The 12,409-nt window shown below is 49.0% G+C and overlaps 1 protein-coding gene across 1 annotated transcript in view; it reads right to left on the reverse strand.

The window, feature by feature from the left end:
* The window catches only part of LTF (lactotransferrin), a 32,226-nt gene that overhangs the window by 2,417 nt on the left and 17,400 nt on the right, over window positions 1-12,409 (reverse strand). The window contains exons 11-15 of the mRNA XM_040445131.1: window positions 12,024-12,071; window positions 10,757-10,912; window positions 8,926-9,067; window positions 2,953-3,020; window positions 508-692 (exon numbers count right to left, since the gene is read on the reverse strand). Of these exons, the coding sequence (XP_040301065.1) occupies window positions 508-692; window positions 2,953-3,020; window positions 8,926-9,067; window positions 10,757-10,912; window positions 12,024-12,071 (599 nt within the window). The remainder of the gene's footprint in view (window positions 1-507; window positions 693-2,952; window positions 3,021-8,925; window positions 9,068-10,756; window positions 10,913-12,023; window positions 12,072-12,409) is intronic.

A 12,409-nucleotide genomic window follows, 5' to 3' on the forward strand; every position in this document is an offset into this window, starting at 1 on the left:
TAAGCATCCAACTTCAGCCCAGATCGTGATCTCACGGTTCGTGGGTTCGAGCCCCGCGTCGGGCTCTGTGCTGTCAGCTCGGAGCCCGGAGCCTGCTTCGGATTCTGGGTCTCCCTCTCTCTCTGCCCCTCCCCGCTCATGCTCTGTCTCTGTCTCTCTCTCTCTCCAAAATAAACAAACATTACAAAATATTTTTAAAAAACAAAAGAGAATCCCAGACTTTAAGGAAATTGCACCGTTTGCTTCAAACCACTTTCCACAGACAGCCTTCAATCTATGGGAGTTCTGGGTCTGTTGTTGTCCTTCGAGATTACAAAGGCAGATGCCTCTGCTATTCTCACGGAGACTCCGGGCAGCTCCTCAGCATGAAGCCAACACATGAAGCCACCGGCGCCAGGCAGAGGGACAAGACAGAAGGGCCGTAGGTAGGCGGCTTTACCTACAACCGCCCCGCCCCCCAAGAGCCCGGCCAGTTAAGAAAGGGCCGGAGGCCCTGGGGATCCGCACCTGCTGTTGGAGCAGCACCTGCTCCAGGTGTTTCGCCTTATCTTCCCGAGACACCACGCCGTGGTTCGGAGCCCTGGCCAGGTGGCACCTCTCCGCATCCTTCACAGGCTTCCGGGTGCCGTCCAGGCACAACAGCTCAAAGTCCTCCAGCCTCAAATCCTTAGCCCATGCCTCAGAGCTCCCTCCTGGGGAGAGAAAAAGAAGCGGCATCAGCCCTGGCTGTCCAGCTTAGTCAAAGGTCCGCCCTGGGTGGGCTGGACGAGTCCACCGGCCTCTTGAAACGCACACAGGCGGGTCTCAGTGACGCGCGAGAGAGGGAAGGAAGCTTTGTCGGCACCGACGATACGAACTCCCAGCATATCAAACGTTAGGGCTGCTTCCGTTCAAGGGAATTAGGAGTCAACAACCAAAGAGAGGGAATCATTGACACGTTCTACAACGTGGATGGGCCTTGAAAACACGATGCCAAGTGAAAGAAGCCAGTCTCAGAAGGCCACATGGTTCCATTTGTGTGAAATGTCCAGAGCAGGCCAATCTACAGAGACAGAAAGCGAGCTGAAGGTTGCCAGCTCTGGAGGAGAGGGGAAGGGCACAGGGTCACTTTATGGGCTTGTGTGAGTATTCTAGAATCGGACTGTGTGGGTGGGTCACACAGCTCCATGAATGTGCTGGAGACCACTGAATCGCACAATTTGAACGGACGGATTTCGTGGCATGAATTATCTCTTAATAGAGCTGTTGATTGTTTAAAAAGAAAACCTTCCATCTATGCCATATTTTCTAGTGAGCTCCAGAAAAAGAACCATCCGGTTTATGTCCAAGAAGAAATTGCTTTCTCCTTCCTTTCGTGTTCGAATGGTCTTACTGTCACTAGGAAAAGGTGAGGAACCTCTATACATTTCTCAAATATGTTCAGTCAATTCCAATAAAACGCAGTTGTGAAATCCCAAAGAAATTGACAGACAATTAAATCTGACATCACTCTAGGGGATCAAGAGTCCCCTGATTGGGATGAGCACTGAGAAGTATACAGAAGTGTTGAATCCCTATACTGTGTATCTGAAACTGTTATCACACTGGATGTTAATTATCCTTCAGTATAAAAAAAAAAGCTGACATCAGTCTGATCCTTGGACATCACTTAGAGTGACGGTTCACAAATTCAAAATGTAATTGTATGCGTGTCTGAGTGTGTGCAAATACAGGTTCATTGCTCAGACCCCTGCGTCTCTCTTTCCGCTCTCTCCCCTCAAAAAAAGGGGAGCCTGGGTGACTCAGTCAGTTGAGCATGGGACTCTTGATTTTGGCTCGGGTCACGATCCCAGGGTCATGGGATCGAGCCCTGCGTCAGTCTCTGTGCTGAGTATGTAGCCTGTTTATGAGGCCCTCTTTCTCTCTTTCTCTCTCTGCCCCTCTCCCCAGCTTGCATGCTCTCTCTCTCTCTCTAATTTAAAAAAAAAAATTTTTAAAAACACTTCATCCATTCTCTTGGCTTTGTCTATTTGATACTGAGATCATTCCAAATTTATATGGCTGTCCTCAGTCCATCTCCATGGAGAGGGGCAGGAGGAGGGAAGAGGGGCTGTGAGTGCCGATGTTTGAAGGACAGAGGCAGGAAGTCCAGGTGGCTCTTCCTCAAGGGATGAAGTGGCAAGTTATCTGCTGGGGGCCGTGGGGGCCGAGTGGGGCTGCAGTTCGGAAGGCAGCCGGATGTACGGGTGCGGAAGTTGGCAATTATCACCATTTATCTTCCATTATCTCTATCTGCCTGTGACTTTGTCTCCAGTGACTCCCAAGGAGTTTCCAGACTGAGGGCTCCCATGAGGTCCCAATGAAGGCCCTTACTTCCTTTTTTAAAAAGGGAAGTTTGGGGCACCTGGGGGTTCAGTCGGTGAAGCGTCTGACTTTGGCTCAGGTCAAGATCTCGCAGCTCGAGAGTTCGAGCCCCGCGTCGGGCTCTGCGCTGACAGCTCAGAGCCCGGAGCCTGCTTTGGATTCTGTGTCTCCCTCTCTGACCCTTCCCCACTCACACTCTGTCTCCGTCTCTCAAAAATAAATAAACATTTAAAAAAAGGAAATTGTATTCATTGTATTTGCGCATATCAATTTTTCTTTCTTTTTTTTTTTTTTTTTTTTTTTTTTTTTGGTAGCATCCACATTCAGTTGTCCATGTGGGAACAGGCAGACGGTGTGCTTCGTGGGTGACTAGACAACGCCAGGGAGACATTTGTTACTGAGCACGGCTGGTGCGTGTTTGTGTGCATGTGCGTGTGTCCGAGAGAGAGTGAGACAGAGGGAACTTGGTTTCAAAGTCAACGTGACACTCACAGATGCACCATGTTGCATATGAGGTAAAGAATTTTGGAATGAACTTGATCCAAAGCCCGGAAAAGGTTCTAATAGCTTCCCGACTGCACATCTGAATACTGGGATGTATTCACCCACCATTCGTGTTCTGCAGGACAGTGGAGTCCTTCACAAAGGCGACGTCTCCAGCCTTCTCAGCCAGGCACCTAAAATAAACACATTGCCCGAGAAGAAAAACTATTAGGGTTTTCATAAATATTTGTCATATGCGTGGCACAGACGAAAACAAATATTCCTGGAACTTAGGATTTTAAATGGTAGCTTGAACACACATGTGAACTTTCCCTGCTTCTAAGATCCCAATAAAATACCGTTAGTGAGATTTTTTTTTTTTTACAGTAGTGCGATTTTTTTTTTTTGTAAGCCATAAACCATGAGCAAGAGGAGGGCAACAGGGAGAGAAGATAATATGACCATGTTTGGAAGGTGGAGAGCAAATCAATGAGCAGTGATTTCCCCAGCAGAGCACAGAACAGCGGTACCATAAGCCGGAAGTGTAGGAAGCCCAGAAGAAAACGGATGTGCACTGCAGAACCCCAGAAAGACTCATCAGTTAGAAGGACCAGGCACCCCTGAGAGTGGCTGACACAGGAGGACTGGGCAGGTACCCTCCTATCCCATGCACCCGGGAGAGCACTCCCCCTCCCCCCACCCAGCAGGAGACTGAAGGTTTGTTCACAGGAACTTGAACCTGAACAACACTACGGACAGACAGCCAAGCACCGCAGAGGGCAGAGGCCCAACACTAAAATCAGAAAGGGGATTGAAAGGGGCGCCTGGGTGGCTCGTCGGTTAAGCATCCGACTTCAGCTCAGGTCATGATCTCACAGTTCGTGGGTTCGAGCCCCTGTCGGGCCCTGTGCTGACAGCTCGGAGCCTGGAGCCTGCTTCAAATTCTGTGTCTCCCTCTCTCTCTGCCCCTCCCCTGCTCACACTCTGTCTCTCGCTCTCAAAAAATAAATAAAACATTTAAAAAAAAAAGAAAAGAAGGGGGATTGAAAATCTCTATTCTGGAAGATTAAATCATAGCCCCTTTCCCCTACTCAGCCTCCCGAGAAGCATACAGGGTGATTCTTTCTCCGGAGAAGCTGATCAACCCAAGAAAAACGCCTATCGATTCTGATATTTGATGCCCCACAGTGAAATGACACAAACCAACTGCACCACAGGTGAGGCCCCTACTTGCCAAGATGTGGTAACTGATGCAGAACTGTGACAGCGCCATTATTTCCTTCTTAAATAGGGACAAAGGGCCAGAAACCGCTGGATAGTTGAAGATATACCAGAAAAAATAAATGGAGACCAAAGCAATACTCAGAAAATACAGAGACAATATGGGAGAGAGAATAACACTTTTTTTTTAAAAAAACGACAATGAATGTCTTTAAAGGGATGAGAGAAGGGGCAGCATTCATGAAACAAGAATGCAAAGTCTAAAAAAGGAGCAGTCGGAACAAAGAGTTCTCAGAAAGTAAAAAAAGAAAAAATCATCATCATAAAAATTCTTAAAAACGATAGAACAATTAGAAGGTTAAGCTGAGCAAGTATCCCAGAAACTGGAAGATAAAGAAAAGCAATTATGAAAAAATAAATAAGAAGAAAATGAGACCCAGGAGTCTGTAATTTACGAATCAAAGTTTAAAGAGAAACCAGAGAAAACAGCGTAGGAATCGTCAAAAAATAATGAAGTAAAATTTCCCAGAACGGAACACCTTGAGCTTCCAGATGAAATGGGCCCACCAATGGCCCAATCCCAAAGGATGAAAAGGAGACCCACGTACAGAAATATTAGTGTCAAGTTTCAGAATACTGGAGATTAAAAGAAATCATGTTTTTAGGGGCGCCTGGGTGGCGCAGTCGGTTGAGCGTCCGACTTCAGCCAGGTCACGATCTCGCGGTCCGTGAGTTCGAGCCCCGCGTCGGGCTCTGGGCTGATGGCTCGGAGCCTGGAGCCTGTTTCCGATTCTGTGTCTCCCTCTCTCTCTGCCCCTCCCCCGTTCATGCTCTGTCTCTCTCTGTCCCAAAAAATAAATAAACGTTGAAAAAAAAAATTAAAAATAAAATAAAAGAAAAGAAATCATGTTTTTAAAAACTCAGAAACTTTGTAAGAAACTCGTTTTCGAAACATGTTACATTGGATAAAACCCCAGATGAATTTTTCCTAGACGTATTTTTCATTACCGCTAAATCTCTGTAAATTTAGAGAGAAATACACATATAAGAGAGATGTATTAGGTGTCTGATTTCTTCACTCTTCACAAAACATCCTTTGCATAGACTTGTGTGTCCAGGATGCTTTCTAAGCCTTCTAAGGCTTATTCTCTCAGGAAATTATACATAAAGTATTCCAAATTCAAAAATCGAGTTTTTTCAAGATGAAAGTGTCCTATGCAAAGAATCAGAAATCCAAAGTGGTATCCGATTTCTCAACAGAAACGCTAGACTTAGAAGACAATGGATCAACGCATTTAATTTTTTGAGCTTTGCTGTGTATTGTCTTTCTGCTAAATTCTGGATAGGTTTTTCACAAATCTTCCTTCATTCTCCTTTTACTGTGTCTATGCTGTTAATCTGGTCAATTGCATGGCTAGTTTCAACTGCTGTGTTTTTTTCCCTTTCCAGAGTTCTGTTTATTCTTCTATCAAAAGAAATACTACCTTGTTTTTTCTGCTGGATTTTGCTTCTGGTAGCTTGGTAGCCTGGTCTGTTGGTTAATATTATTATAATTCTTTTTTATTGTGTACTGCTCATCGTTATTGAGACAGGATTTCTGAGCAGTCTTTGGAGGCCTACCATGAAAGTGCTGTCTTCCAGGCATGTTTCTAGAGGGACCACTAGGCTGGGATCTTTTCTTTTTTAATGTGTATTTGTTTATTTTTATTTTTTGAAAGAGAGAGAGACAGAGAGAGAGAGAGACAGAGCACGAGCGGTGGAGGGGCAGAAAGAGAGGGGGACACAGAATCCGAAACAGGCTCCTGGCTCTGAGCTGTTGGCACAAAGCCCGACGCGGGGCTCAAACTTGCAAACCGCAAGATCATGACCTGAGCCAAAAGTTGGACACTTAACCGACTGAGCCACCAGGTGCCCTGGGATCATTTTTAAAGATATTTGTGAGTCGAGAATTTCTGGACCATCCTAGGGGATACAAGTTTGAGCTACAAATCCACGCAGAAGCTGGCTCATGGTTTCAGGTTCTCAGGGGGGTGGTATGCATTCTCCCTCCCTGTTCTCCTCGGCATCCAGGAACTTGATGCCCTGTAGGAGTGGAAGTTACTTCTGGTTCATTCCTACCTTAAAGGTGTAGGTAACCTCCAGGTTCATGTCTGTCATGAAGGTAAATGTCCTGAGGAAAAAGTGGGCACTTAGCTCTCTCTGAATTCCTAGTCTCCCTTAGATTTTAGTCTAATAATCCTTTACTACTTTGTCAGTTATTCAATACTCTTTTTTTTTTTCCAACGTTTATTTATTTTTGGGACAGAGGGAGACAGAGCATGAACGGGGGAGGGGCAGAGAGAGAGGGAGACACAGAATCGGAAACAGGCTCCAGGCTCTGAGCCATCAGCCCAGAGCCCGACACGGGGCTCGAACTCCCGGACCGCGAGATCGTGACCTGGCTGAAGTCGGATGCTTAACTGACTGCGCCACCCAGGCGCCCCAGTTATTCAATACTCTTAAGAACACGTGTGTGAGGGTACAGCTGGGTGGCTCAGTCAGTTAAGTGTCCAACTTCAGCTCAGGTCATGATCTCACCGTTTGTGGGTTCAAACCCCGTGTCAGGCTCTATGCTGACAGCTCAGAGCCTGGAGCCTGCTTCGGATTCTGTGTGTGTGTGTGTGTGTGTGTGTGTGTGTGTGTGTCTCTCTCTGCCCCTCCCCTGCTGGTGCTCTGTCTCTCTCTCTCTCAAAAATAAATAAAAATATTTCTTAAAAATGTTTTTTAAAAAAGAACGTGTGTGTGTGTGTGTGTGTGTGTGCACGTGTGTACTAATCCAGCATTTTTGCTTGTTTTTAGTGAGAGAATCAGTCAAAATAGCTAACACTGCCATTTCCCAGACGTGGAAATCCTGTCAAAATCCTTAGGGAGAATGTTTTTCAACCTCCACTTAGTTATCCAGCCAAACTAGAAATCATTTCAAAGATGGAAGAAAGACGTTTCCAGACATGTAATACTCAAAACACAGCAAATCCAAGCCACCCCTTCTCAAAAAGATGTGTTCCGTGCCAACAAAACCAAGAAAGCGAAAGATACGGGATCCGGGAAGTGGGCAATTTAACACGAAGTACAACAAAAGGAAATCCCAGAAGGACCATCAAGGGGAATCCCAGGACCACAGAAATCCAGGGGGCCTAGAGAAAACCAGTCCAGACGGGGCAGGAGCAATATTCCCCATCACCTGATGGGGAACCCCGGCCAGCACTCACTCTGGGTATGTATTGTTAGGAGGTTTACGCTCCTGGCTAGGGGTTTTGAGATGAATTAGTGATTTTTCTTTTTAAGCACAGAAGATTAAGCAAACAAAAAATGAGACACCGGTTAACTCTAGAGTAAACAGAAACTTTGTACAACCTTATTATACCACATATTTAATAGGAGAATAATATTTACATATCCATGGTCATGTACTGAACATGACATAAATTTGTGGGAGGCTAAAAGCAGGTGAAGTTTGTGGATGTGAGCGGAACAGGCACAGGAGAGGCTAAGATCTCTTCCTCCAGAATAGAAAGTCCGCGGAAAATAGCTGATGGTTGAAAATTAAGAACCAGCAATATAAGGACGTTGGTTAGAAATACAGTGGTAACAGGACGTCTGGTCCCAGCTCTCAGTGGGAACAAAAGACAAACCATTTCCTTCCAGTATAAACAGGAATACCAAGGTGTAAAGGTTTCCAGTGAAATAATACCTTCCCACAGGTTTAAGAGAGAAAACCACATGATTCCTTTGGGTTTTTATCGGAAACGTGTCTACTCAATGTATCGGAGTGGAATCACATCACAACTCTTCCCTTTGCAAACCCTTAAAGATATTCTTGTCCGTCTGCAAAATACTTTCATGGGCCACTGAGACGAGAGTAAAAGCTACTTCTGTATCCTCCCATCACTGGAGAAAAGGCTACTGAATTTTATTTTATTTATTTATTTATTTATTTATTTTTTAATTTTTTTTTTTCAATGTTTATTTATTTTTGGGACAGAGAGAGACAGAGCATGAACGGGGGAGGGGCAGAGAGAGAGGGAGACACAGAATCGGAAACAGGCTCCAGGCTCCGAGCCATCAGCCCAGAGCCGGACGCGGGGCTCGAACTCACGGACCGCGAGATCGTGACCTGGCTGAAGTCGGACGCTTAACCGACTGCGCCACCCAGGCGCCCCATATTTTATTTATTTATTTTTTAACGTTTTATTTATTTTTGAGACCGAGAGAGACAGAGCATGAACAGGGGAGGGGCAGAGAGAGAGGGAGACACAGAATCGGAAGCAGGCTCCAGACTCTGGGCCATCAGCCCAGAGCCTGGAGCGGGGCTCGAACTCACGAACCGTGAGATGGTGACCTGAGCTGAAGTCGGACGCTTAACCGACTGAGCCACCCAGGCGCCCCTGGCTACTGAATTTTACATACTGAAAAGCTCAGGGACACCTGGCTGGCTCAGTCGGTTAAGTGGCCGACTCTTGGTGTTGGCCTAGAGGGTGGCGGCTACAGGAGAGAGAAGTCTTCCCCCTAAAATTGAATTATAGACGGGACTTAAGGGGCCACGTACTCTCCCCATTTGATTCTGAGGATGAGGACCCTGAGGCCCACTGACGCCGACCTTGGCCCCAGGCCACAGGGAGGCGCCCGGCTGAGCTGAGGTCAGACAGCACCCTGTCAGCCTCCACTGTCTGCAGTGGCTTGTGTGGGGGAGGAACAGTCCATCAGTGGACCTCCAGGCTGCTCCCTGCCTCTGCCGTGACAGGCCATGTCTGACCCTTTAGAAATGCACTGCCAAGATGCCAGAGGATGACGGACGAAGGACAAGTCCCTGTCCTGGGGAGGCTCGGCCGCGGCACTCACCTGAAAGCCCCAGTGTAGCCAAAGTATCTCTCACTGCTGTTGGGCACACACTTGTTCTCACCCTTTTCGTCGCCAATGCACAGCGCACAGAGATTGGAGTTCGGGTCGGCCCCGGGGGCACAGCTCTCACTAAAGAATTCACCTGCGGGGAAGGAACACCGGGAGTCAGCTCTTCCTGCCCGAGTCGACGTAAGAGGCCTTTGCCCAGCAGGCGATGCCACTGGGTCTGGGTTCATTACACGGCACAGGACAGACAGAAGACGCTCACCGTCGCGAACGGCAACACGGACCCACCCACCAAAGGCCCGCCAGAAATCGGAGAAGCTTCTCCCTGTAGGCACCGACGGGAATCCTGATTGCGGCCGGAGAAAAGAGTCTGTCACTGGACAGAGGGTCCCATGATGACAGCCTCGAGCTGGGGACTCAGCTGATGAACTTGGTGGCACCCTGCAGGACCTGATTTTCCTTTGCCTCCGAAATAGAAAGCCAGCTTTTGACCCGGGCTCCTGGTCCCTTAGAATAAAGACTGGCCTCCCCCGCCACCCCGTGCCCAGTAGAGTCTTGTGGCTAGGGACGCGCCAGGGAGCATCAAGCAGGAGCGCTGTGTGCCAGCGTCCTGGAAACACCCTTAAAAGACAGTTGGCACCTGCCTTTTGCCTCTTCTTCTCCTTCCCCTCCTTCATTCTGCACATGGAAAGCAGAAGCGGGAACTAGACCTCCACGGGCCATGAGGTGACCTTGAGCACGGAAGCCACATTGTCAGAGCCCGGGTTGCTGACACTGTGCTGCTGTCCCAGTAGCTGTGGACAATCCACCTCTGGATTGCACTTGCACGAGAGGGAAATAAGCCTCTGCCAGTCAGTGTTTTCTCTCCCAGCAGCTTAAACGTAATCTGCACTAGCCCATCGTGTGATTTAACCCGCGTTAGGGAGCCAACATGGATTAATGTGGGTTGAGGAGAGAGAACACGATGCGGACAAGAAAGTCCCGCCTCGATGAGCAGCGAGAGCCCGTTTTGAGACGTGTGCAGCCCCCGCCCCCGGAAGAGCCACCCCGCGTGCTAACCTCCGGAGGAGGCTGGGGAGCACCCCGCTAAGGTCCTGGCAGCTTCCCCCCAGCTCGGAGGAGGCCGCGGGGGTTGTGCAGAGCAACCACAGCGAGCGCTCGCGGTGAGGAGCAGAGCCACGTGGAAACCCTAACCCATCCAAAATGCAGGAGGGCCCCACTCGAGGAGACCCCTGCACGAGAGGTGAGCTCCGGCGGGAACATGCCACATACTTCCACGGCACCAGGCCCACAGCAGGTAGAGCACGGGGTGTGAGCCTGGGGTACGGCCGGGACAGAAGGCCCCGGAAGCAAGTGAGCCAGAACCCTGGAGGTCTAATTTGGTTTCCTTGCCATGTGGAGCAAGAAGTCAGCTTCATGAGGCAGGCAGGTGCCTTTCCCCAAGTTAGGAAGCCAGCGCCTAAGAGAAATTCGGATCCAGAGCTCCAAGAGATTAAAAATAATAATAATAATAATAATAATAACATCCGTACTTCTCAGAACCTGCCTCCGTTCTTAGGGTGCAGAGAAACAGACTGATACTCCAGAATTTTTATCTTGGGTTGGGGGGGCTGGGGGAGCTGGGGCATGGGACGTGTTGGGTAGAGACCCACTCAGTGCTCCTATGACTGTAGGAGGCAGCCACACAGAGAACGCTTTTTACCCCAAAAGCGGCCCACGGGCCGCAGTCAGCCTGCACATCCCCGCCCCTGCCCTTCCCTGAGGTTCCACAGCTCGATGTGCCTACCGCCCAGGGTGGCCCACCCACGACGCCCTCAGGCCTCACCAAATTTGCAGGAGCCTGTCTGGCTGAACAGCAGGCCCATGGGGATGTTCCAGCCGGCAGTCCTGTCCACGGCGGTGTGGCAAGACTTCCTGCCTCTCAGAGAATTCCAGGTGATACCCGCATCTGATTTCCTGACAACTGCCACGGCAAGGTACCCTTGAGCAACAGAAGAGCAGGACTTAACCTCCAGGGTGCCTGGCATGGGACTCTAGCGCATCCGTCTGCAAGCCAAGCCAAAGTAAGTCAAGAAGCATCGCCAGGCGATGATGCCCCCAGATATCCGGCCACTGCCTGAAGCTTCGGCTGCTGTTCTATGGGAAGGTGAGAACGATCTAGGCTATGAAACGAAATAGTAAGAAAAGCTGATCCTTCATGTTTATTTATTTTTGAGAGAGAAAGAGACAAAGCATGAACAGGGGAGGGGTAGAGAGGGAGACACAGAATCCGAAGCGGGCTCCAGGCTCTGAGCCGTCAGCACAGAGCCCGACGCAGGGCTCGAACCCACAAACTTGGGAGATCGTGACCTCAGCCAAAGTCGGACACTTAACCGACTGACCCACCCAGGCGCCCCAGGAAAAGCGGATCCTTTAAGTGATTGCTAGGGACTGTCCTTGGCCAGGCATACATTGTGAGCTACTAAATTAGACGTGAGCCACTAAGGCAAAAAAAAAAACCACTGAACAAGTGTGACCCCAATAGTGCATAAATCACCAGCTGCAACAGACACTGGGCCACAGCCACGATGGCCACCAGACTAAGTGCTGTGTAGGTGCAGGGAGTGTGTCTGCAAGGCCCCCCCCCCCCCCCCCGTGCCAAGTCCAAACCAGCCCTGCACCGTGAGAGGGTCCACATGGTGGCAATCCCTCTCCTGACGGTGCGTCGCTGACGGATTCCAGCCGTGGACAAGTGCGGAGCTGGAACCTGAGCAAGCCCAGGCTCCAGCGGGAGGGTGGGGGTAACGCTCAGAGCACGGGATCTAGCCCGGGAGACCCGGTTCAAGGCCAGGATCTGCCGCAGTACCGTCCATGGCTGTGAGAACAGTGAAGAACTCTGACAGTTCTCTGCCAAGTGTGAAGGTCAATATAACATTAATTACAATTACTCGTCTATGAATTATTTGCCTCTTCAAAAGAGCTTACGGCTTCTGTGGCTGTAGCTCTTTCTGTGAGGTTTTTTTTTTTTTCTTTTAAGTTCCCGGCCGCCGCCTCCTCCTCCTCCAGCAATGAGAACTTACCCATGACCCTGAAATTAGCAGATTCCAACTCACCTTGCACTCGTCTATCCTCACAACGTTCATTATTAGGGATCTGTGATTCTGAAAGGAGCAAAAATAAGCAAAATGTCATTAAACACTCAGCTTTACTGAGAAGCCACAAACTCTTAAATCTCAGCGATGCGGGATCAAATCCGAAGAGACCGTCCAGCAATCCCATGCAGCAGAAAGGCACAGATGCGTGTGTTCAGCAAAAGACACAGATGCAGATGCCACCAATTGGAAACGACCCAAACAACAGCCACCAACTGGAAATGACCCGAACGCCTCTCCCCCATAGATGGACGAATAACTACAGAATACCATACAGCAGCGAGATTCAATACTCTTCGGATGAATCTCACGGACATAACACTGAGCAACAGACGTACAAAGCACGT

The sequence above is a fragment of the Herpailurus yagouaroundi genome, unplaced genomic scaffold (assembly GCF_014898765.1).
Source record: "Herpailurus yagouaroundi ecotype Mexico unplaced genomic scaffold, PumYag 193, whole genome shotgun sequence".
Classification (NCBI taxonomy): domain Eukaryota; kingdom Metazoa; phylum Chordata; class Mammalia; order Carnivora; family Felidae; genus Herpailurus; species Herpailurus yagouaroundi.